The sequence below is a fragment of the Chlorocebus sabaeus genome, chromosome 22 (assembly GCF_047675955.1).
Source record: "Chlorocebus sabaeus isolate Y175 chromosome 22, mChlSab1.0.hap1, whole genome shotgun sequence".
Classification (NCBI taxonomy): Eukaryota; Metazoa; Chordata; class Mammalia; order Primates; family Cercopithecidae; genus Chlorocebus; species Chlorocebus sabaeus.
In genome coordinates, this window is record NC_132925.1 from 90965261 (window position 1) to 90989857 (window position 24597).

The following is a 24597-nucleotide window of genomic DNA, read 5'->3' on the forward strand; positions in this document are numbered from 1 at the left end:
TAAAATAATAATAGCTGGGCGTGGTGGCTCATGCCTGTAATCCCAGCACTTTGGGAGATGGGCAGATCATGAGGTCAGGAGTTCAAGACCAGCCTGACCAATATGGTGAAACCCCATCTCTACTAAAAATATAAAAATTAGCCAGGCATGGTGGCGCATGCTGTAATCCAGCTACTCAGGAGGCAGAGGCAGGAGAATTGCTTGAACCTGGGAGGTGGAGGTTGCAGTGAGCCGAGATTGCGCCATTGCACTCCAGCCTGGGCGACAGAGTGAGACTCTGTCTCCAAAAAAAAAAAAAAAAAAAAAACCATAATAAATAAAATAATAATAATACTATTTTTAAAAGGAAAAAAAATCTGTGGGGATTTTTTTTTCTTTTTCTTTTTCTTTTATTTTGAGACAGAGTCTTGCTCTGTTGCCCAGCCAGGAGTGCAGAAGTGCAACGTTGGCTCAGTGCAGCCTCCATCTTATGGGTTCAAGTGATTCCTGTGCCTCAGCCTCCTGAGTAGCTGGGATTACAGGCATGTGCCACCAGGCCTGGCTAATTTTTGTATTTTTTGTATTATTATTATTATTTTTTGAGATGGAGTCTTGCTCTGTCACCATGCTGGAGTGCAGTGGCTCGATCTCGGCTTACTGCAACCTCTACCTCCTGGGTTCAAGTGATTCTCCTGCCTCAGTCTCCTGAGTAGCTGGGATTACAGGCACATGCCACCATGCCTGGCTAATTTTTGGTAGCTGTGTAGTTTCACCATGTTGGCCAGGATGGTGTCAATCTCTTGACCTCGTGATCTGCCGACCTCGGCCTCTCAGAGTGCTGGGATTACAGATGTGAGCCACCACGCCCGGCCATTTTTGTATGTATTTATTTTTTTTGAGATGGAGTCTCACTCTGTTACCCAGGCTGGAGTGCAGTGGTGCAATCTCAGCTCACTGAAACTTCCATCTCCTGGGTTCAAGCGATTCTCTTGCCTCAGCTTCCTGAGTAGCTGGGATTACAGGTGCCCGCCACCACGCCTGGCTAGTTTTTGTATTTTTAGTAGAGATGGGGGTTTCACCATGTCGGTCAGCCTGGTCTCGAACTCCTGACCTCGTAATCCGCTCGCCTCGGCCTCCCAAAGTGCTGGGATTAAAGGCATAAGCCACTGTGCCCAGCCCATTTTTATATTTTTAGTAGAGACAAAACTTTCGCCATATTTGCCAGACTGGTCTCGAATTCCTGGCCTCAGGTGATGTGCCCGCCTCAGCCTCCCAAAATGCTGGGATTACAGGCATGAGCTACCATGCCTGGCATTTTTTTTCTTTTTAATGCTTTTTTAGTCTACATAAATTACTACTGTAGGCTAATGTTTAGAAAGCAAATAAATTGAACCAAATCACCCAATTAAAAAACAATTTTACTAATAATTCAGGCCAGGTGTGGACCTCCTGGCCTCAAGCAATCCCCCTCCCTCAACCCCTTAAATTGCTGAGATTACAGGTGTGAGCCACCATGCCTGGCGAAGAGTTTATGTACTTTAATTCACCTCTTTCTTGCCACTAACAGATGTCCCAGCTAGTGGAATGTATTTCATGACATATGAATGGCTGAAAAACATCTTCACTCCAGAGGGAAAGAGGTGAGGAAAACAGAACTTGGAAGCTACTTTCCCCGGTCATGGGTGTATTGCTCTCTCCTGTGTGTGAATCTGAAAGTAGTAGTTGTTGTTCCTGGCTCCATATCTGCTTTCCTCTTGTGGCTGCTGAGGTCCAGCTAGCTCTTCTTACTCTGTGCCTCAGCCAGTGGAGCAAATATTTGAAACAGGTGCATGAAACCTCCTTTAAGGAGTGCCAGCAGCACTGGCCTTATACCTCCTCCTTCCATCCAGTTTCTGCTTCTCTGTAACTGCCCCTGTCTGCCACAGGCAGGATAGTCTGAATGCCACTCTCACAGCCTTTGTCTAACTGGGGCTGTTGTTGGTGTTATACAGGGTCAGTGAACTCAGTGTCCCTCGGATCTTGGTGGCTGGGGGCATTGCAGGGATCTTCAACTGGGCTGTGGCAATCCCCCCAGATGTGCTCAAGTCTCGATTCCAGACTGGTGAGTGGAAGGTAGTGGGGTGGACAGGGGCAGAGTGGGTCCCCAGCACTGGCTAATCCTGGGGTGCAAAGCTCATAGGGCCCTAGGGATACTCACTCTCCATGGCAGCACCCAGGATCTGCCTGACCAACATTCTCCCTCACAGTCATTTGCATTCTAGGAACCCTAGACTCATTTTCATGACAGCCTAAACACAAGGTAAGTGTGATAAGAAGTCAAGTCTACTCTACCTCCCCCACATGAACAGAAGGGCTGTTTCATTCTTCCCTCTTTTCTACTCCCTTGGCACAAGTAATTCAGGCATTTGTGTATTTGTCCCAAGGTGAACTGTTTTTTATGGACTGGTCCCAGATGACCTGCAAGGTGCCTTTCCCTGTGCTAGTCCTAACCCTTCAGGAAGACTTAACTACTAGTTTCTCCTTCCTGAAGCCTTAAAAATTGGGTTCTGCCCCACAGCACCTCCTGGGAAATACCCTAATGGTTTCAGAGATGTGCTGAGGGAGCTGATCCGGGATGAAGGAGTCACATCCTTATACAAAGGGTTCAATGCAGTGATGATCCGAGCCTTCCCAGCCAATGCGGTGAGTAGCTGGCAGGGTTGTGCTTTCCCTTTGGGGCTCAGAGCAGGGTGCATGTGGTCTGATTTTGCTTGTTCCTGGGATAGGACTGGGGTCTCAGTTTTACCAAAGCCCTATCTTCAGCCAGAGCATTCCTTATTTGCTCCCTTCCCTGAAGCTATCAGGAGGACTTGCCTTTGGGGATCTCTGAGGTGAGGGGCTTTGATTTCCTGACCTGGCCATCAGAAGTGGGCAGTTGTGAGGCCAGGCATGGTGGCTAGTGCCTATAATCCCAGCACTTTGGGAGGCTGAGGCAGGTGGATCATCTGATGTCAGGAGTTTGAGACCAGCCTGGCCAACACAGGGAAACCCCATCTCTACTAAAAATACAAAAATTAGTCAGGCGTGGTGGCAGGTGCCTGTAATCCCAGTTACTCAGGAGGCTGAGGAAGCAGAATTGCTTGAACACAGGAGGCAGAGATTGCAGTGAGCCGAGATCGTACCATTGCATTCCAACCTGGGTGACGAGCAAAACTCCGTCTCAAAAAAAAAAAAAAAGAAGTGGGCAGTTGTGGGATATAAATTTTCTTCTCCTCTTAGGAATGAGAGAGCAGAGTTTGCATCCTTGATGTAGAGTGGGTGTGGGGTTAGGGAGGGGCTGTGGTCCTGACAGGGCCAGGAAAGCATAGTGCTTTGAATAGTCTATGAATAGTTATTCCTGCTGGCTTTTTTCTTCCTCTCAACCCCTTCTCAGGCCTGTTTCCTTGGCTTTGAAGTTGCCATGAAGTTCCTTAATTGGGCCACCCCCAACTTGTGAGGCTGAAGGCTGCTCAAGGCTGCTGGATGCTGGAAGCTGTCGCTGAGGAGAAGGAGTAGGGAGCAGAACTAAGCAGTCTTGGAGGGCAAGGGGAGGGGAATGGTGGGATCAGAGCCCTGTGCATGGACTTGGTGAGACCCTTACCTTAATGACATCCTGTACCTTGTATAACTTTGTGTCACTTTGAAACTTGAATTCATTCTCGTCAATTTAAGGGATCTTAAAAGGATTTGGAAATGGAACAAGTAGCTTCTAGACCAGATACTACCTGTGGCAAGAATGCTGCCTACCAGTTGACTGCTGGTCCTACCACGCCCAAAGTATTCCTCATTAAAGAGAGAATCTCAGGTTCTCACTGGAGGCACTGTGCAGATTTTCAACCAGATCACCAGGAGCTGAGATCTTCTTCAGTCCCTAGCCAGGAATGCCCATTTGATTTCCAGGGTGCCATCTAATCCTGGGCTGTACATGTGGATCTGGACTTGAGGCCCACCTCTGTGTCCAAGTGGACTAGGCATATATGCCTAGGAGGAGGTAGACTGTTAATCGTTGGATTTTGATTTTTTTTTTTTTAATGCATGCAAGTAATCAAAAGTAAAACTAGAGTAGCCTGATTTTCTGGGAGCAGGTGGAGAACTTTCCCTCCTACACAGTGAGGACAGTCCCAGTCTGCTGGGATAAGTGAAAAAGCCCAGGATGTAGGAAGGTCCTTTTTACATACTCTTTTCTCATGAGTGCTCCCTATTTTAACAAGAAACAATAAACATTGTTTCTAATTTCTGCATTGTGTTATATTTTCTTCTTTTGATTCTGGGACATTTCAGTAGGCAGCCTGTGGCCTTGGTGGAGGCTTCCAGGGATCCAGTATTCTTCCCTGGGAACCTTACGCTGGGGGATCCAGCAGGAGGAGGTGGAAGAGGAGGAAGTTTTGGCTGGTTCTACCTTCTGACTGCCCTAGCCCCAGCTGCTCTAGGGAGGGTGTGTGGGGTGGTGTGACTTGACTGGTAATTGTTCACACAGGTCTCAATGCAAGCCTGGCACACAGGCCCTCCCAAGGCCCAGCCTGCAACCCATTCCTTCATTTATTCCCCTCTTCCCTGAGCCCCATGGGTGTCTGAGCTAACAGATGGAGAGTCAGTTGTTCTAAAAGGACAAAAGCAATCTCGGGTTTTCATGTGGGCTTTGAAGTTGCTGTGCTATCTGAGGTAGCTAGCTTAACTTTAGTAATCAGGCAGATGATGCTATCCAGGTGTGTCCAGAAAAGGTGAGGGAGTTGGAGAGTCATAAGCTAGGCTATTACTTTCTGGTGGAGGGGAGAGCTTGCTGAAGCTACTGGAGCTGGGCTTTTCTGGGACTGTCCCATCTGGTGGTCACAGTTACAGTTCCACTGGCACTTCCTGTCTCACTGCAGCTGCATAGAGATTCTTGGACTTTGGCTTTAGAACCATTACTCTCTCTGTCTCTAGTTTTGAACGGTTAAAAAAAAAAAAAAAAAAAAAAAAGCTGGGCGTAGTGGATCATGCAACGCTTGTAATCCCAACACTTTGGGAAGCCAAGGAAAGAGGATCACTTGAGTCCAGGAGTTCAAGACCAGCCTGAGCAATATAGTAAGACTCTGTCTCTACACAAAATTTTTTAAAAATTAAAAAATTAGCCAGACATGGTGGTGTGTGCCTGTAGTCCCAGCTACTCTGGATGCTAAGGTAGGAGGATCGCTTGAGCCCAGGAAGTTGAGGCCACAGTGAGCCGAGTGTGCATCACTGCACTCCAGCCTGGGCAACAGAGTAAGACCTGGTAAGAAGGGCAGGGATATACCCCTATCTGGGAGTTGGGGCTGTGATCAACCCAGCAGGAAGCTGAAGACTTGGGACTTTAAAGAAGGAGGCTTTATAGCTTGGAATATATTTCTAAATGACCGGATAGGAATTATGGCCGAGTAGAAAATAACATTTTTGGCTGGGCACAGTGGCTCACGCCTATAATCCTAGTACTTTAGGAGACCGAGGCGGGTGGATCACTTGAGGTGAGGAGTTTAAGACCAGCGTGACCAGCATGGTGAAGCCCCATCTCTACTCAAAATACAAAAATTAGCCAGGCATGGTGGGGCATGCCTGTAGTCCCAGGTACTTGGGAGGCTGAGGCAGGAGAATCACTTGAACCTGGGAGGCAGAGGTTGCAGTGAGCCAAGACTGCCCTACTGCACTCCATCCTGGGTGTCAGAGTGAGATTCCATTTCAAAAAAAAAATTTACTTTTTATTAATTACATTTTTTAGAGACAGGGTCTCACTTTGTTGGCCAGGCTAGAGTGCAGTGGTGAGATCAGAGCTCACTGCTGGGCTCAAATGATCCTCACGCCTCTGCCTCCCAAGAAGGTGGAACTACAGGTTCCAATACACCTGTACAGTACACCTGTAGTGTACTGCTGTGCCTGGCTATTAAAAAAAATTTTGTAGAGATGAGGTCTCACTATGTTGCCCAGGCTGAACAGTTTTTAAAGATGAAAATTGTATATCCTCTGTCTGGCAAGGTTAATTAAATGTTAAGCCTGCTTCCTCTAACCCTGGAGGATGTCTTTGTTTAATATCTCAATGATTTGAAGATGGCCATATTATGTGTCTCCTGAAGCTCTTCTTTTTAAATCTTATTTTATTAGAAAAAAATTTTTTGAGACAGGGTTCACTCTGTTACCTAGGCTGGAGTGCAGTGGCATGATCATGGCTCGCTGCAGCCTTGACCTCCTGGGCCCAAGTAATTTTCCCACCTCAGCCTCCTGAGTAGCTGGGACCACAGGCATGTGTTACTATGCCCAGCTAATTTTTTAAATTTATTTTTTGTAGAGATGGAGTCTCCCTATGTTGCCCAGGCTGGTCTTGAACTCCTGGGCTCCCGTCTCAGCCTCCCAAAGTGCTAGGATTACAGGGATGCACCACTGTGCTCAGCCTGAAGCTCTTCTTGATATCACCCAGTCCTGAGACTGTTCTAAATTTGAATTTTTTTTTTTTTTTTTTTAGATAGGGTCTCACTCTGTCACCCAGGCTGGAGTGCAGTGGCATGATCTCGGCTCATTGCAACCTCCAGCTCCCTGGTTCAAAAGATTCTCCTACTTCACCCTCCCAAGTAGCTGGGTCTACAGGAACCTGCCACCACACCCAGCTAATTTTTTGTATTTTTAGTAGAGATGGGGTTTCCTCATGTTGGCCAGGCTGGTCTCGAACTCCTGACTTCAAGTGATCCGCCTCAGCCTCCCAAAGTGCTAGCATTACAGGTGTGAGCCACTGCGCTGACTGAGACTATTCAAAAACCTCAGCTTTTGCCTAGAAACCCCAGTAAATGTATTTGCATTTCAGCCAAATGCCAGCCATTCCCATGGCTTAGGATCACTTTTACAGTCTGTGCCTCTGGATAATCTGCCCTTGGAAAAATTTTCCATTTTAAAATGGAGTATTTTGGTTCTTTGATGTTAGTGATGATAGATTATTTTACTCCTTTGGGTGTTCAATAGATGTTAAGTCAAATAGGGAAGCCCCTGGAAGCATATTTGTGAAGGGAGCAGAGCAGATGTTGAGTAACTCCCTCCTGGCTGGTGCTTCCTTTTTATGATGCACTTTGAAATGCCACCTGTTCCTGATATATCTCTTCTCTTCCTGACAGGGTAAGGAGCGGGGGAAAATTGGGGCCCTCCCTAGCAATTTGTCTTTCACAGTCACAACTGGGAGCCAGACAGTGATTTTTTTAAACAACCAACTGGTGATAAAAGCCTCACCCAGGCACCAAGAGGCATATAACTGGGCCAAAGGTGAGGGAGGGAGCACAGGTTGTTGCAACAGTAATTGTTAAAAGCACAGTAGCACCATTTCAGCTATAAAGTCATACCATCTCTACCCCACAGTTGTTTCCCTACAGCCTTTTTTTTTTTTTTTTTTGAGACAGAGTGTCGCTGTGTTACCCAGGCTGGAGGCAGTGGCACGATCTCAGCTCACTGCAACCTCCGCCTCTCGGGTTCAAGCGATTCTCCTGCCTCAGCCTCCCGAGTAGCTGGGACTACAGGTGCCTGCGACCACATCTGGCTAATTTTTGTATTTTTAGTAGAAACGGGGTTTCACCGTGTTAGCCAGGATGGTTTTGATTTCCTGACCTCGTGATCTGCCCACCTCAGCCTCCCAAAGTGCTGGGATTATAGGCATGAGCCACTGTGCCTGGCCGCCTTACGGTCTTTCGAGGCTGGAACCCCCTACATCTTTTCTAACCTCCTTATAAATTTATTCTCTTATTTCTTTATCCCCTTGTAACTCAATGTTTAATGGGTAGGGATTTTTTTTTTTTTTTTTTTTTTTTTTTTTAGATGGAGTCTCCCTATTTTGCCCAGGCCGGAGTGCAGTGGCACCATCTTGGCTCACTGCAAACTCTGCCTCCCGGGTTCAAGTGATTCTCCTGCCTCAGCCTCCTGAGTAGCTGGGATTACAGGTGCACACCACCACGCCTAGCTAATTTTTGTATTTTTAGTAGAGACAGGGTTTCGCCATTTTGGCCAGGCTGGTCCTGAACTGACCTCAAGTGACCCACCCACTTCAGCCTCTCAAAGTGTTGGGATTACAGGTGTGAGCCACTATACCTGGCCTTAATTTTTGTATTTTTTGGTAGAGATGGGGTTTTACCATGTTGGCCAAGCTGGTCTCAAACTCCTGACCTCAGGTGATTTGCCTGCCTTGTCCTCCCACAGTGCTGTGATTACAGGCATGAGCCACTGCACTCAGCCTCTGGGTAGGGATTTTGACTCCCACTTTCAGATGTGGAAGCCAAGGCTCAGACACGGTAAATTGATCTGCAAAGGTCATTGGCAAACTGATAATAAAGTGGGGATTGTCTGGGTCTCGAGAAGAAAGACTTGTGATGCTATCAGAGGCTGTCCTGAGGCTGCTTGATCCAGGCTCCAGCAGACCTGTCTGTACCACCTAGTCCAAGCTTAGGTACCTGACCTGTGAGTCAGATCAGGGGTGGCACAGAGTACTGACAGGCACTGGGAAAGCCCCAGGGCCAGGTGTCCCTGAGGGGTCCCTTTTCTGCTTTCTCTGCTCTGGTAAGCATGCAGACCTGTGATTTTCTAGCCAGTTTCGCTGTGCTTTCTAGGTTCTGTCCTTACCCTGAGGTGTCTCAGATGCAGACCCTGGCTCTACTGCAGAAACTGACGCTTTCTCAGGACATAGTGTCTCAGGCATGGTGATGGCTCACAGGTACACAAATGTGGCCTGGGAACTAACTGCTCCCTGGAGCATGGGCACTTGAGACAGATCAGATTTCCTGTACAAAAGGCAGTGGCCTCACTGGAGGAGCCACAGTAGAGGCTGAAAGACAGCTTGGGTGAGGGCAGAGAAAACATAGCTCACTTCCTCAATCTCTTTTGCCAACTAGCGGCTCATGAACACTTCTAAGGCAACATAGAAACTGTTGCTGGTAGGAACTGAGCTGGGAGTACCAAATCCGGGAGGGCCTGGCATGTAGGTGACCAGCAGATCCCAGGAAATGGGTGGGGGACTGGAATGGCTTAGAAAAGTAGTCCCTTGATCAAGTAAGAGGGAGGTTTTCCTGCTGGACCTGAGCCCCACAAGTATGCAGAGGGCATAAGGTATTTAAGCTGGAGGATCTGAGCCAAGAGCAGGCCTTCAGAGGAGTTCAGGGAAGTTTAGGCCCCTCCCTTCATCTTGGAGAGACAGAGAGAAATGTTTGAATAATAAACCTGTTAAGAGCACACAAAATTCATTGTTTCATTGGAAACAGCAATGGTACCCGACCCATTTTCGTTTTCACCAAGACCTGTTGTTTTTGGGCTAAACAACATGTGTCCCACCTGTGCTGCTCTGCATCCATAGTTGTAAACAACTCTGCGAATTGGCCCCATTGTGTCCATATCTGTGCCTGTGGTTGGTGATATGGCAGTTTGTGCAAGATATTGACTGCCTGCTGAATTGTGAGTAGGATTAGATTTGAGTGTAGCACCCTCAGGGTTCTGGGACCCCCTCCTGTGTACTTCTCTTGCTTCTAAGGGTCTCTGCTGTTGGCCTTTTCCACCGTCACTTGCTCTTGGCAGCTGTATGTCAGTTACTGGCTGCCTCTGGGTTTAGTTGCCATGGTAGCCTCCAGTGGTGCAGCTGGACAGGCTTGAATGCAGGCAGGATAAATGCAGGATAAGGGTAGAAGATGCGGGGTTCAGGCTCCTGGTGTTCCCTCCTGTTACAGCACCCTTTTCTTTAGCTAGCTCAGCTGGGCATTCATGAAGGCCCTGGGGGCTCTACTTGTTACTGAAGGGTTGGCCAGAAGTGAGAGAGATGGACCCCTGCTCTGGGGACCAAGTACTGGGGGAGAGTGCCAGGTTGAAACTGGAGGCTGGCTGTCCATCCTTGCTCTGAGACTAGTCTATGGAGACCCATGAGGAGCAGCTATAGGTGGCTATATGGCAGACACACCTGTGTATGGTAGCTGCACCTGACAGCAATAACTTAAGCATACTCTGAGAATGACCCTGTATGGCAGATGCACCTGAATGTGTTGGGTGTTCCAAGCGAGGACAAGCCGGAGATTCATTACTTACCCATGAGGAATATCTGAGCCCCCATTCTGTCCTGTGGATGTACAGGGGATTGAGCCCCTTTGTTTTGGGTTAAATCAAAGTTGTTAGCGGGAGGGTGTTAAGTGAAAATGCTATATATACTCCATAATTTCTGCAGGTGGGGCAGTTCTCCTATCTAGCCCACCACCACTGGACTGCTCTGTAGGTAAATTCCCCTCAATCAACCCTAAGTCTTGTTTGCTGGCTCTGGATCTCTTTTGGCCTCTGGAACCTGGTGCCATCCCTACTGAAGTTAATAGGGGTCTGGTGGCCAGGAGTGGTGGCTCACGCCTATAATCCCAGCATTTTGGGAGGCTGAGGCGGGCGGATCGCCTGATGTCAGGAGTTCGAGACCAGCCTGGCCAACATGGTGAAACCCCCATCTGTACTAAAAATACAAAAATTAGCCAGGCGTGGTGGCGTGCACCTGTAGTCCTAGCTACTTGGGAGGCTGAGGCAGAAGAATCACTTGAACCTGGGAAGTGGAGGTTGCAGTGAGCAGAGATAGTGCCACTGCACTCCAGCCTGAGTGACAGAGCGAGACTCCATCTCAAAAAAGAAAACAAACAAACAAACAAATATGGGTCTTTCTTGGCCGGGCGTGGTGGCTCACGCCGGTAATCCCAGCACTTTGGTGAAGCTGAGGCGGGTGGATCACCTGAGGTCAGGAGTTCAAGACCAGCCTGGCCAATATGGTGAAACCCTGTCTGTACTAAAAATACAAAAATAAGCCGGGTGTGGTGGCGCACACCTATAATCCCAGCTACTTGGGAGACTGAGACATGAGAATCACTTGAACCCAGGAGACAGAGGTTGCAGTGAGCCAAGATCGCATCACTGCACTCCAGCCTGGGCAACAGAGTAAGACTGTGTCTCAAAAAAAAAGCAAACAAGCAAACAAAAAAACCAAACAAAAAAAATGGCCAGGCGCAGTGGCTCATGCCTGTAATCCCAGCACTTTGGTAGGCTAAGGCGGGCAGATCCCAAGGTTAGGAGTTCGAGACCATCCTGGCCAACATGGAAAACCCCATCTCTACTGAAAATACAAAAGTTAACTGAGCATGGTGGCGGGTGCCTATAATCCCAGCTATTTGGGAGGCTGAGGCAGGAGAATTGCTTGAACCCAGGAGGTGGAGGTTACAGTGAGCTGAGATTGTGCCATTGCACTCCATCCTGGGCGACAAGAGGAAGACTCCATCTCAAAAATAAATAAATAAATAAATAAAGGCCAGGCATGGTGGCTCATGCCTGTAATCCCAGCACTTTGGGAGGCTGAGGTGGGTGGATCATGATGTCAAGAGATTGAGACCATCCTGGCCAACATGGAGAAACCCCATCTCTACTAAAAATACAAAAAAACTTGCTGGGTATGGTGGTACATGCCTGTAGTCCCAGCTACTCGGGAGGCTGAGACAGGAGAATCGCTTGAACCCGGGAGGCAGAGGTTGCAGTGAGCAGAGATTGCGCCATTGCACTTCAGCCTGGGCGACAGAGTGAGACTCCTCTCAAAAAAAAAAAAGGGGGGGGGGTCTGGCACAACAGTGGCCCTCATTCCTCCAGGATGCCTTTGAATGCTCTGCTGGATGGGTGTTTGCTGAGCCATGGGGCATCTGAGAACAAGTCAGCCTGACTGGCCTGCTTCAGGCAGAGGCCAGTAGGGTTCCTTGGAACCACTTGGAAAACCCACCCATACTCAACTGTTGTCAGCCCTGGAGTGGCCTTTCTGTCCAGGCCACTCCTGGAGAGAGTTATGTTTTGTTTTTTTTTGAAATGGAGTCTCACTCGGTCACCCAGGCTGGTGTCCAGTGGCGAGATCTTGGCTCACTGCAGCCTCTGCCTCCCAGGTTCCAGCAATTCTCCTGCTTTAGCCTCCTGAGTAACTGGGATTACAGGCGCCTGCCACCACGACCAGTTAATTTTTGTATTTTTAGTAGAGATGGGGTTTCACCATGTTGGCCAGGCTGGTCTTGAACTCCCGACCTCATGTTCTGCCCACCTTGGCCTCCCAAAGTGCTGGGATTACAAGCGTGAGCCACCGCGCCTGGCCTCTCTCCTCTATTTTGTAATCGAGGTCTAAGTCTTAAATGTACAGGTGCCAGTCTGCCTTTAAAACATATAAAACCAGCCAGGCCTGGTGGCTCACGCCTGTAATCCCAGGACTTTGGGAGGCTGAGGCAGGTGGATCACGAGGTCAGGAGTTCAAGACCAGCCTGGCCAACATGGTGAAACCCCATCTCTACTAAAAATACAAAAATTAGCCGGGCGTGGTGGCATGAACTTGTAATCCCAGCTACTCAGGAGGCTGAGGCACGAGAGTTGCTTGAACTCGGGAGGCACAGGTTGCAGTGAGCCGAGATTATGCCATTGCACTCCAGCCTGGGCGACAGAGCAAGACTTGTCTTAAAAAAATAAAAAATAAAACATAAAAAAAATTATATATATATCACCTGACAATATGGGTAAACTAGGGAACAGAGTTGTGAATTTGCCTTTCCAAAGGGTTGCCTATTGGATTGCTTGAAGAGGGGCAGATCCCCAGGTGTGGTGGTACCATGGAAGTCACACCTAGGTTTTCTGGATATTGCTGTCAAGGCTGATCCCTGGAAGACTTGGGTCAGTCTACCCAAGAGCAGAGAAGAGGTGAGGGAAACTACCCCTCCAGCTCCACTTTGCCTGTCCTTTGTGAGGTCTTCATATTCTGAGAGCAGAAGCATAGCTTTAAAGCAAGGGGTCCCAGCTGAGACTATGAGGTCGGGAGGGCAGTTTCATTGACTCTGCTTGCTGTGTCAAGATTTACCATTTTGCCGGGCGCGGTGGCTCACGCCTGTAATCCCAGCACTTTGGGAGGCCGAGGCGGGCGGATCACAAGGTCAGGAGATCGAGACCATGGTGAAACCCCGTCTCTACTAAAAAATAGAAAAAAATTAGCCGGGCGCAGTGGCGGGCGCCTGTAGTCCCAGCTACTCGGGAGGCTGAGGTAGGAGAATGGCGTGAACCCGGGAGGCGGAGCTTGCAGTGAGCCGAGATTGCGCCACTGCACTCCAGCCTGGGCGACAGAGCAAGACTCCGTCTCAAAAAAAAAAAAAAAAAAAAAAAAAAAAAAAAAAAAAAAAAGATTTACCATTTAGTCAGTAGACCTTCTCCAAGAGTATGCAATAAGGACTGAGCAGGAAAAAAGTTGGAGACTGCTTCTCCCCTCACAAAGTTGATGATCCAAGATTCTTCTCAGGGGTTAAGAAACTTGTCCAGGGAGACACTGCTGTTTATAATCACAGGCCTGCTTAGCCTAGAGCCTGGGCTGGCCTCTTCATCAGCGGGGATGAGGTGCTCCTTGCTCCCAGCTGCTCAGCTCCCAGTAGCATTGAGCTCCTGGGTGTGTGCCAAGCCTGTATGGGAGGTGCTAGGGAGGATTTTAATTAATACTGGGTAATTACCATGTGGTGTTTAAGCATCCCAAATGCCCTTCAGGTTCCCAAACCTACAGCTACTCTCTTCCTGGCTGGGCCTGGAAAGGAGAGGGGGGACTCTGCCCTATGCCCAGTGGGCCTTTGGTTAGCACGTAGGCTGTGGCCTGGACATCCCAGGAAGGTCTCCACCTTTTTCAAAACCCTTCCAGTTTGGTAGGAGGAGGAGGGCAATTTGGGAAATAGTCTGGCCTCTACAGTTCACCTATACCATCTTCCTAGGGGCAAAGGATAACAATGCCTGTGGTCTGCTCAACTTCATCAAGCAGTGTTGGCCTAGGGCCCAGTGTAGAATGTGGGGAGAGGAGTGGGCAGACCTAGATCTGGGGACCCTGGTCAAAGTGCTCCAGGAAGAACAGGCACAGAGGTCTTTGCTGCTTTTGGCCTTATTTCCCTTTCTCACTGTACACATTTGGCAGACTGAACTCTTTCAAATTTATTTTTCTGCCTGTGGCTCTCAAATTATGATCTCTTTCAAACGCCTACTTCCTACAAGGCCTTCCCCGTGTGACATCTCAGAGACCTGCCAGACTCCTGAGTTATTCCACCATTCCACCTGGCAGCCAAGGTGGTCCTGACTCCACCAGGCCTTTGCTCTTGTATGTTCAGATGGCTTTCCTCCAGATCTTCCCCTGGGTGGGTTCTGCTCAGACCTCGCGTCCAGCTTGAATGTCACTCCCGAAAGTGAGCCCTCTCTTGCCCTTCATCACAGAAGAACCACACTGAGGTGCTCGTATGTTTCTGCCTCTCGCTGTGTCTCTGGTGCTAAGTGCCGGCCAAAAGGAGGCTCTTGGCATCAGCTGAAAGAATAATGTAAAGGTCTTCAGGACCAGGCGAGAGGCACTAATCGGTCCCCTTCATGGGTAGACCATTCATTACCTAATTCCCCGGATTCCCGCCATGAGCCGGCATCAGGAACCGTCCACTGTCTCGACCCCCCGACAGCCTGAGGGGCGTGTCACCTAGTGGCGCAAGCGCACTGAGGGCCGATGCTACGCGGGTACGCGCACGCCCGCGGTCGCGTGCGTCACAACCAGGACGCGTGCCCCGCCGGTCAAGCTCGCCTGCCCGTCGGTCCCCGCGGCGGCGGCGGCTGCCCAGTGACAGCGGCTGCGGTGCCAGGCCGGCCGTGGTAGCGTAGGGTTGCGCGGCCCAGAATCTCAGAGCCGGCCAAAGAGCGGCGCGACGTGAGGAAGGCCGAGCCGGGGCCGCGCGGGAAGAGACCTCGCGGGCGCAGAGCGAAAGGCCGGCGTGAGTGAGCGCGGAGACAGTGGCCGCCGGCGGCCCAACCCGTCTATCCCCTCGGCCGCCGCCGGCATGAGCCACATCCAGATCCCGCCGGGGCTCACGGAGCTGCTGCAGGGCTACACGGTGGAGGTGCTGCGACAGCAGCCGCCTGACCTCGTCGAATTCGCTGTGGACTACTTTACCCGCCTGCGCGAGGCCCGCGCCCCAGCTTCAGTCCTGCCCGCCGCCACCCCACGCCAGAGCCCGGGACACCCCGCGCCAGAACCCGGCCCGGACCGTGTCGCCGACGCCAAAGGGGACAGCGAGTCGGAGGAGGACGAGGACTTGGAAGGTAGGCTGTGGGCGGGGCCCTGGGGAGTGGTGCAGGAGGTCTCGAGGGGTGGCAGGGAGCCGGGTGTCGCGCCGGGGCCAAGCCGACCGCAGGCTGGGATTGGGAGCTCTGTAGCCGCGTTTCTAGCGTTTTCCTGAGACACCGCCGTGAGCCCGCGTGCGCCACTTCCAAATTGAGCTCCGCGGTCCTGCGAGCCCCATAGCGCACCGAGTGATTTGTCAGATTCAGCCTTGAAGGAAACTTGCGCGCTGTCGGCCCTGCCAGAGAGATGATCCCTCACCTTTGCTTGAGATCCTTCACCAGGTTTGACTCCGAAGACAAGAGCGTTCACATCCAGTGACTCGTGTTTAATTGATAGGACAGTAAGTTTGTTTGGAAATAATAATTTTTTTTGAAAAGTTACTGTGAAAACTTTTAAGCATAGACAGAAGAGGAAAGATGAGATGAATCCCTATATGCCATCACCTACATTTAACAGTTGTATTTGTCACAAAGTTTCATCCATACCCTTTTTTCTTCGCCGAAGTGTATTAAAGCAAATCTCTCAGGTCATTTCATCTCTGTTTGCTTGAGTTTGTATTTCTTCAAACATGGTCCCTCGGAATATTCCTATTTTTAAAAATTTGGCCAAAACGATTGAATCAAATTTGGTGAGAGTAAGTAATTATCTTGCCGGCTGTGGCAGTGGGTCCCTATAGTCCCAGCTACTCTGGAGGTTGAGGAGGAAATATCGCGTGAGTCCAAGAGTTCGAGACCAGCCTGGGCAAAATAGACACCCTATGTCATTTTTAAAAAGGAAAAACCTGGCCGGGCGTGGTGGGTCACGCCTGTAATCCCAGCACTTTGGGAGGCCGAAGCGGGTGGATCACCTGAGGTCAGGAGTTCGAGACCAGCCTGGCCAACATGGCGAAACCCCGTCTCTACTAAAAAATACAAAAATTAGCCGGGCGTTGTGGTGGGCGCCTGTAGTCCCACCTACTTGGGAGGCTGAGGTGGGGAGAATGGCTTGCACCTGGGAGGCGGAGGTTGCAGTGAGCCAAGATCATGCCACTGTACTCCATCCTGGGCTGCAGAGCCAACTCCGTCTCGAAAAAAAAGAAAAAGGAAAAACCCAATAGTTATCTTCTTGTTTAGTGGGTGGGTTGTAGCTTTAAAGGAAAGGATCCCAGCAGAGACTGAGATCAGGAGAGCAGCTTCACTGGCTCTGCTTGCTGTGTCGAGATCTATCATTTAGTAATAGTCACTAAACCTTCTCCAAGAGTATGCAATAAGGACCGAGCAGAAAACAAGTTAGAGACTGTCCCTCCCTCACAGATTTGGTGATCCAAGATCATCACACCTTTTTTTTTTTTTTTAAAGTCAGGATCTCGCTCTGTCACCCAGGCTGGGGTGTAGTGGCACAATCAGGGCTCACTGCAACCCCGACCTCCCAAGCTCAAGGTATCCTCCCACCTGGGCCTCATAGTAGCTGGGATTACCTGATGTGCCACCATGCCTAATTTTGAGTTTTTATAGAGACGGGTCTCCCTGTGTTGCCCAGGCTGATCTTGAACTCTTGGCCTCAAGTAATCCTCCCGCCTTGGCCTCCCAAAGTGCTGGGATTACAGGCATGAGCTACTGCTCCTGGCCAAAATAACACTTTCTACATCTGATCTAAACAAGAGTGTTAAGAAGCAATTACAATTTCCTTGGTTGATTCAACGTATGCTTTGTCAATTTAACAGTAGAATTAGCCTACTTTTGAACAACTAAAATTGAACAAAACCATTTGAGAGGCCAAGTTAGGATCTTAGTGTTATTAGATCAGACACACACACAACTAGTCTGAGTCATATCTGGTCTGGCCCAGTATTCAAATCACGGCTGGCAAGGAGTTAATTAACAGTCATTGCTGTGGGAGGTTACAAGCTTCAGTGCACTGGACAGTCTCCCTAAGTGTATTCATGCTAAAAGAGTAACAAGGGCTCTTCTGGGTTTCCGTTGATTTATTGCACATTACATCATGGGTTTTAGGGAAATTAGAAATTATTTTCTAAACTCTGCCACGGGTTTGCTTTGTGGTCTTGGACAAGTTGTCAAACATGTTTGGTCTCAGATTTTCTTATCTTTAAAATGAGGACAGTGACAACAATCTACCAGGGACAAATGTGTTTTTAAAAGCTTTATTTCAGGTTTGTTTCACTGTCATCTCTGTAAATCACAAAGCAGTAATCTGCTTTGAGACAATTTTTATTTATACAACACTTTAGGATTTTAGAAATTAGCCTCAGATAAGTAAAAGTTTACAAGTTTTTGTATTATATCTTCATTCTTTGTCATCTTTGATATCTTTTTCAAAATTGAGTTGACCTAAAATCTACTCTTTTATTGGTATTTAAGTATTTTTGGTGTCTCAAGTGGCTGTGCTACATAATTATAGAAATTACTACAAGGTGGATTTCTATTTACAAATAATAGATGAAAAACACATTGCATACAATGAGATACTTCATACCTGTTAGGATGGCTGATACTAAAAACAGAAAATAGCCAAGATGTGGAGAAGTTGGAACCCTTGTGCATTTCTCATGGGAATGTAAAATGGTCCAGCTGCTGTGGAAAACAATTTGGTGGTTCCTCAAAAAGTAGTTAAAGATAAAATTATTATAGGTAGAGCAATTTCACTCCTAGGTATATAACCAAAATATCTTTTTTTTTTGTTTTTTTTTTTGAGACAGAGTCTTGTTCTGTCGTCCAGGCTGGAGTACAATGGTGGGATCTCGGTTCACTGCAACCTCTGCCTCCTGGTTCAAGCAGTTCTCCCACCTCAGCCTTCCGAGTATCTCGGATTACAGGCATGCGCCACCACACTTGGGTAATTTTTTGTATTTTTAGTAGAGACGGTGTTTCACCATATTGGCCAGGCTGGTCTCAAACTCCTGACCTTGTGATATGCCCGCCTTGGCCTCCCAAAGTGCTGGGATTACAGGTGTGAGCCACCACGTCTGGCCTACCCAAAATAATTTTAAGCAGGGAGTTAAACAGATAGTTATACTCCAGTGCTCATTGCAGCATTATTTACAGTAGTCAAAAGGTGAAAACATGGCACACGCCAGTAATCCCAGCACTTTGCGGGGCTGAGGCGGGCGGATCACCTGAGGTCAGGAGTTTGAGACCAGCCTGTCCTACCTGGTAAAACCCCATCTCTACTAAATACAAAAAAAAAAAAAAAAAAATGAGCTGGGTATGGTGGCGGGTGCCTGTAATCCCAGCTACTCGGGAGGCTGAGGCAGGAGAATCGTTTGAACCCAGGAGGTGGAGGTTTCAATGAGCCAAGATCGCACCATTGCACTCCAGCCTGGGCAATAAGAGTGAAACTCTGTCTTAAAAAAAAAGGTGAAAACAAACTAGGTATCCATCAATAAATGAATGGATAAACAAAATATGGTATATACATACGTAAGATGGAGTGTTGCTTTGTCTTCCAGGCTGGAGTGCAGTGGCGCGATCCTGCTCGCTACAGCCTCCACCTCCTGGGTTCAAGCAGTTCCCTTGCCTCAGCCTCCGGAGTAGCTGGGATTACAGGCGTGTGCCACCATGCCCGGCTAGTTTTTGTATTTTTAGTAGAGACAGGGTTTCACCATGTTAGCCAGGCTGGTCTCAAACTCCCAACCGCAGGTGATCCGTCTGTCCCGCCTCAGCTTTCCAAAGTGCTGGGATTACAAGCGTGAGCCACCGTACCTGACCATCCTTAAGAAGGAATGAAATTCTTATTCATGTTACAGCATTGAAAATATTATCCTAAATGAAATGAGCCAGATATAAAAGGACAAATATTGTATGATTCCACTTACAGAAGGTAACCATAATAGCTAAATTTACAGGGATGGAAAGTAGAAGAGAGCTAACCAGGGACTTGGGGGAAGGTGTAATAGGGCGTTATTGTTTAACAGGTGCAGAGTTTCAGTTTGGGATGATGAAAAAGTTCTGAAGTTGGATAATGGTGATGATTGCACAATGTATGTACTTAATGACACTGAATTGTACACTTAAAATGGTGAAATGGCACATTTTATGTTATGTATATCTTATCACAATTTAAAAAGGAAGGAAAAATGAATTGTATACCCAATGGCATTAGAATAAGTCTACACTACTGAAATTAGAAATAGGATATGTTTCAACACCAGAGCCAATAAAAAAAGGAAAGAACAAGAAGTATATGTAATGTTTTAACTGTATATAGCAAGGAAGCTTTGCTTAGTGAGGTCCTTGTGACTAACCACCAATTCAGTTTATAAAATTGTATCCTATTGGAGTCAAAAAACTTACTAGCTGTTATTTTAATAACAGCTTTAATATCAAACAGGACATAACTTCAAAGTATAAAGTGTTATAATGAGTATTTAATGTTGAGAAATACTTGAAGAGTATAAACTTATTAATAAGTTACTCTAGCTGCATATAAACAATAAATTGACATTCAGAATTGTTTCATTTCTGTAATTACCATAAAGCATTTATACTTGCGGGTCTCTTAGCATTTTTTTTTTTTTTGGTAACAGCTTTATGGAGATATACTTCACATACAAATCAACTATTTAGAGTGTATAATTGGTTTTTCATATCTGTGCACAGCCATCATCATAATTTTTTTTTTTTTTTTTTTTTGAGACGGAATTTTTCTCTTGTTGTCCAGGCTGGAATACAATGATGCGATCTCAGCTCACTGCAACCTCTGCCTCCCGGGTCGAAGCCATTCTCCTGCCTCACCCTCCTGAGTAACCAGGATTATAGGCACGTGCCACCACGCCCGGCTAATTTTTGTATTTTTAGCTGGTCTTAAACTTCTGACCTCAGGTGATCAGTCTGCCTTGGCCTCCCAAAGTGTTGGGATTACAGGCATGAGCCACTGCACTTAGCCAACCATAACCATTTTTTTTTTTTTTCAAGATGGAGTCTTGCTTTGTTACCCAGGCTGGAGTGCAGTGGCACGATCTCTGCTCACTGCAAGCTCCGCCTCCCAGGTTCACACCATCCTCCTGCCTCAGCCTCCCGAGTAGCTGGGACTACAGGCACCCGCCACCATGCCCGGCTAATTTTTTGTATTTTTTTTAAGTAGAGACGGGGTTTCACCGTGTTAGGCAGGATGGTCTTGATCTCCTGACCTTGTAATCCGCCTGCCTCAGCCTCCCAAAGTGCTGGGATTACAGACGTGAGCCATCACGCCCAGCCCCATAACAATTTTTAGAACATTTTTTGTCACTCCAAAAAAAGTCCCATACACTGTTTTTTGTTTTTTGTTTTGTTTTGTTTTCTTTTTTTTTTTTTTAAGATGGGGTCTCTCTCCATTGCCCAGGCTGGAGTGCAGTGGTGAGATCTCAGCTCACTACAACCTCTGCCTCCTGGGTTCAAGCAATTCTTGTGCCTCAGTCTCCTGAGTAGCTGGGATTACAGGCATGTGCCACTGTGCCCGGCTAATTTTTGTATTTTTAGTAGACGGAGTTTCACCATGTTGGCCAGGCTGGTCTCGAACTCCCAACCTCAGGTGGTCTGTCCTCTATGGCCTCCCAAAGTGCTGGGATTACAGGTGTGAGCCACCTCCCGGCCCCCATACACTTTAGTCATCACCTCACCAACACCCTCATTCTCCTCATCCCTAGGCAACCTCTAATCTACTTTTGTCTCTACCATTTGCCTATCCTGGATATTTCATATAAATGGAATCATATAAAACGTGTTTTTGTTGTTGTTGTTGTTGTTTGAGCGGAGTCTTGCTCTGTCGCCCAGGCTGGAGTGCAGTGGCATGATCTCGGCTCACTGTAGGCTCCACCTCCTGGGTTCATGCCATTCTCCTGCCTCAGCCTCCTGAGTAGTTGGGACTACAGGTGCCCGCCACCATGCCCAGCTAATTTTTTGTATTTTTAGTAGAGATAGGGTTTCACTGTGTTAGCCAGGATGGTCTTGATCTCCTGACCTCGTGATCCGCCCACCTTGGCCTCCCAAAGTGCTGGGATTACAGGCGTGAGCCACCGTGCCCGGCCAATATGTGGTCTTTTGCCGTTGACACTTAGCATAACGTTCTCAAGGTTCATCCATGTTGTAAGCATGTATCAGTACTTCTGTGATTTTTTTTTTTTTTCCCTTTTTCCACTTGTTCTAAATAAACTTCATTTCTTTTTATTGCTGAATACTATTCTGTTGTCTGGAAATACCATTCATTTCTGGATATACCATTTATCCATTCATATGTTGATGGACATATAGATTGTTCCCACTCTTTGACTATTGTGAATAATGCTGCTACGAATATTTGGGTGTACACGTTCTGTGTGGACCTCTTTTCATTTCTCATAGGAGTAGAATTGCTGGGCCATATGGTAGCTCTATTTAACCTTTTGAGGAATTGCTAGCCTGTTTTCCAAAGTGGCTGAACCATTTTACATTCCAACCAGCAGTGTTTTGAGGGTTCTGATTCCTCTACATCCTTGTCTGAACGTATCTGTCTTCTAAAATTATTATAGCCAAACTAGTGGGTGTGAAGTGGTACCTCATTGTGGTTTCGATTTGCATTTCTCTAATGACTAATTATGTTGAGTGGGCATCTTTCCATGTATTTGTCATTTGCATTTCTTCTTCTTTTTATTTTTTAAGATAGGGTGTCACTCTGTTGCCCAGGTCAGAGTGTATTAGCACAATCATAGGTCACTACAGCCTTGAACTCCTGGGCTCACGCCACCATACTTGGGCTCCTGGGCTCATGCACCACCTTACCTGGCTAATTTTTTTTTTCATAGCTGGCTAATTTTAATTTTTATTATTATTATTATTTTTGAGATAGGGTCTCTGTCACCCTGGCTGGAGTATAGTGGTGCAATCACAGCTCACTGCAGCCTCACCCTTGCAGGCTCAAGCAATCCTCTCACCTTAGCCTCCCAAGTAGCTGGGACTACAGGCAGAAACCTATAATACCCCGGCTAATTTTTGTATATTTTGTAGAGATGGGGTTTCACTGTATTGCCCAGACTGGTCTTGAACTCTTGACCTCAGGTGATCCCCCTGCCTTGTCTCTGAAAGTGCTGGGATTACAGATGTGAGCCACTGTGCCTGGCCTCTGGCTAACTAAACATATATGTGTGTGTGTGTGTATATATATATATATTTTTTTTTTTTGATAGAGATTGGGTCTCATTATGTTGCCAGGGCTGGTCATAAACTCCTGGCTTCAAGTGATCCTTCTGCCTTGGCCTCCCAAAGTTTTGGGATTATAGGCATGAGCCATTGTATCTAGTCTTTTCACTTTTTTGATGTCCTTTGAAGCACAAATGTTTTTAATTCTGATGAAATTCGATGTGTTATTTTTCTTTTCTTGTTTGTGCTTGAGGTGTCGTATTTAAGAAACCATTGCCAAATCCAAGGTCATGAAAATTTACCCCTGTATTTTCTTCTAGAAGTTTATAGTTTTATCTTTTACACTTAAGTCTTTGGTACATTTTGAGTTTTTTTATATATATATATATTAAAAAAACTTTCTTCTTTTTTTTTTTTTTGAGATGGAGTCTCACACTGTCGTCCAGGCTGGAGTGCGCAATGGCACAATGTCGGCTCACTGCAACCTCTGCCTCCTGGGTTCAGGTGATTCTCCTGCCTCAGTCTCCCGAGTAGCTGGGATTATAGGCACCTGCCACCACGCCCGGCTAATTTTTTGTGTTTTTGGTGGAGATGGAGTTTCACTATGTTGATCAGTCTGGTCTTGAACTCCTGACCTCATGATCCACCCACCTTGGCCTCTCAGAGTGCTGGGTTTACAAGCATGAGCCACTGTGCCTGGCTGAGTACTTTATTCTTTTGCATGTAAATATCCAGTTGTTCCAGCACTGTTTGTTGAAAAGACTGTTCTTTTCTCACTTAATTGTCTTGGTACTCTTGTTGAAAATTGATTGTTATGCATGGACTCAGTAACATGGGGGAAAAAAAAGAAAATGGATTGACTGTAAATGTGTCTGTTTCTAGACTCAGTTCTATTCTATTGATGTATATGTCTGACCACATGCTAATATCACATTGTCTTGATTACTGTAGATAACCCTGTAGTAGGTTTGGAATCAGGAAGTATGAATTTTCCAAGTTCATTCTTTATTAGAATTGTTTTGGCTATTTTGGGTCCCTGGAATTTTTTGTTTTTTTTTTTTTTTCCTGAGCCTGAGTCTTACTCTGTCACTCAGGCTGCAGTGAGGTGACACGATTGGCTCACTGCAGCCTCTGCCTCCGGGGTTCAGTAATTCTCCTGCCTCAGCCTCTAGGCATATGAACTACCACACTCATATGCCGACCTCATGATCTGCCCGCCTCAGCCTCCCAAAGTGCTGAGATTAGAGGCATGAGCCACCACAACCGGCCACACTTGGCCATTTTTTGTTTAGTAGAGATGGGGTTTCGCCATGTTGGCTGAGTTGGTCTCGAATAGGGGATATGTTTTGCTCATTAAGGATCTTTTTATAGTGGCTCTTGGTGCACTGCCTATGAATTAGCCCTGATCCTCAAGGAGCAGCTTAAAAAATAAAAAAATCGTTTTGTAATAATTTTAGATGATGTACTTTTAGGAATCATTATAGGTGTTGGGACAGCTGTTTTGTGTCTCTTGAAGCGTGTGTCTTGCTAGGACTGAAAGTTCTTGTATATTGTATATTCACTAAGTTTTTCTTGTGTAGTTTTTCCTATTTGGAGTAAAATTTAGTACATGTTTCTTTGGAATTAATAGAAAAAATATGCATGTTCAGAGGCTGGTAACTAAAACTTTTAGCTTATTTATTTTGCTCTTGAGGTGCCATTTAATGAATTTTAGATCTGAAAACAAATGACTTTTTTCTCGGTCCAAGCCCAGATAGCTGCCTGAAAATTTGTCAGCAGTTTTTTGTTTTTGTTGTTTTTTTTGAGGTGGAGTTTCACTCTTGTTGCCCAGGCTAGAGTGCAATGGCACGATCTCAGCTCACTGCAACCTCCGCCTCCCGGGTTCAAGCAATTCTTCTGCCTTAGCCTCCTGAGTAACTGGGATTATAGGTGCTTGCCACCACACCCGGCTAGTTTTTGTATTTTTACTAGAGAATTTCACCATATTGGCTAGGCTGGTCTCGAACTCCTGACCTTAGGTGATCTACCTGCCTCGGCCTCCCAAAGTGCTGGAATTACAGGCGTGAGCCACTGTACCTGGCCTAATTTGTCAGCAGTTTTAAGATGTGATGATCAGAAGATACTGTGTGCGAAGACAGTTGCTAACAATGTAGAAATTTGGATAAAGATTTTTTGGAGGCTGGGTGTGGTAAGGCTCACACCTGTAATTCCAGCACTTTGGGAGACCAAGACAGATGGATCACATGAGGTCAGGAGTTCGAGACCAGCCTGGCCAGTATGGTGAAACCCCGTCTCTACTAAAAATGCAAAAATTAGCCAGGTGTGGTGGTGCACACCTGTAATCCCAGGTACTTGGGAGGCTGAGGTATGAGAATTTCTTGAACC

General features: G+C 47.0%; 3 protein-coding genes across 4 annotated transcripts in view; 2 read left to right on the top strand and 1 right to left on the bottom strand.

The window, feature by feature from the left end:
- SLC25A20 (solute carrier family 25 member 20) overlaps positions 1-4234 on the top strand; it is a 39290-nt gene extending 35056 nt beyond the window's left edge. Inside the window, exons 6-9 of the mRNA XM_007984157.3 lie at positions 1547-1619; positions 1971-2080; positions 2537-2661; positions 3392-4234. Coding sequence (XP_007982348.3) covers positions 1547-1619; positions 1971-2080; positions 2537-2661; positions 3392-3454 — 371 coding nt within the window. The 3' untranslated portion in view covers positions 3455-4234. The remainder of the gene's footprint in view (positions 1-1546; positions 1620-1970; positions 2081-2536; positions 2662-3391) is intronic.
- Positions 4235-9301: 5067 nt separating this feature from the next.
- On the bottom strand, positions 9302-12031 carry LOC140709788 (uncharacterized). The gene has a single exon (XM_073009636.1). It carries the CDS (start codon positions 10998-11000, stop codon positions 10152-10154), a length of 849 nt encoding a protein of 282 aa, XP_072865737.1. The 5' UTR covers positions 11001-12031; the 3' UTR covers positions 9302-10151.
- A 2506-nt stretch (positions 12032-14537) lies between these two features.
- Positions 14538-24597, top strand: part of PRKAR2A (protein kinase cAMP-dependent type II regulatory subunit alpha) — a 98065-nt gene continuing 88005 nt past the window's right edge. For both annotated transcript variants that reach the window (XM_007984154.3, XM_007984155.3), the window contains exon 1: positions 14538-15102. In XM_007984154.3, the coding sequence (XP_007982345.1) occupies positions 14841-15102 (262 nt within the window). In that variant the 5' untranslated portion in view covers positions 14538-14840. The remainder of the gene's footprint in view (positions 15103-24597) is intronic.

Coding starts and splice junctions, on each gene's coding strand:
- LOC140709788 (XM_073009636.1), bottom strand. CDS start 11,000: ATGAGCCACTGCGCCTGGCCATTTTTTTTGTTTGGTTTTTTTGTTTGC.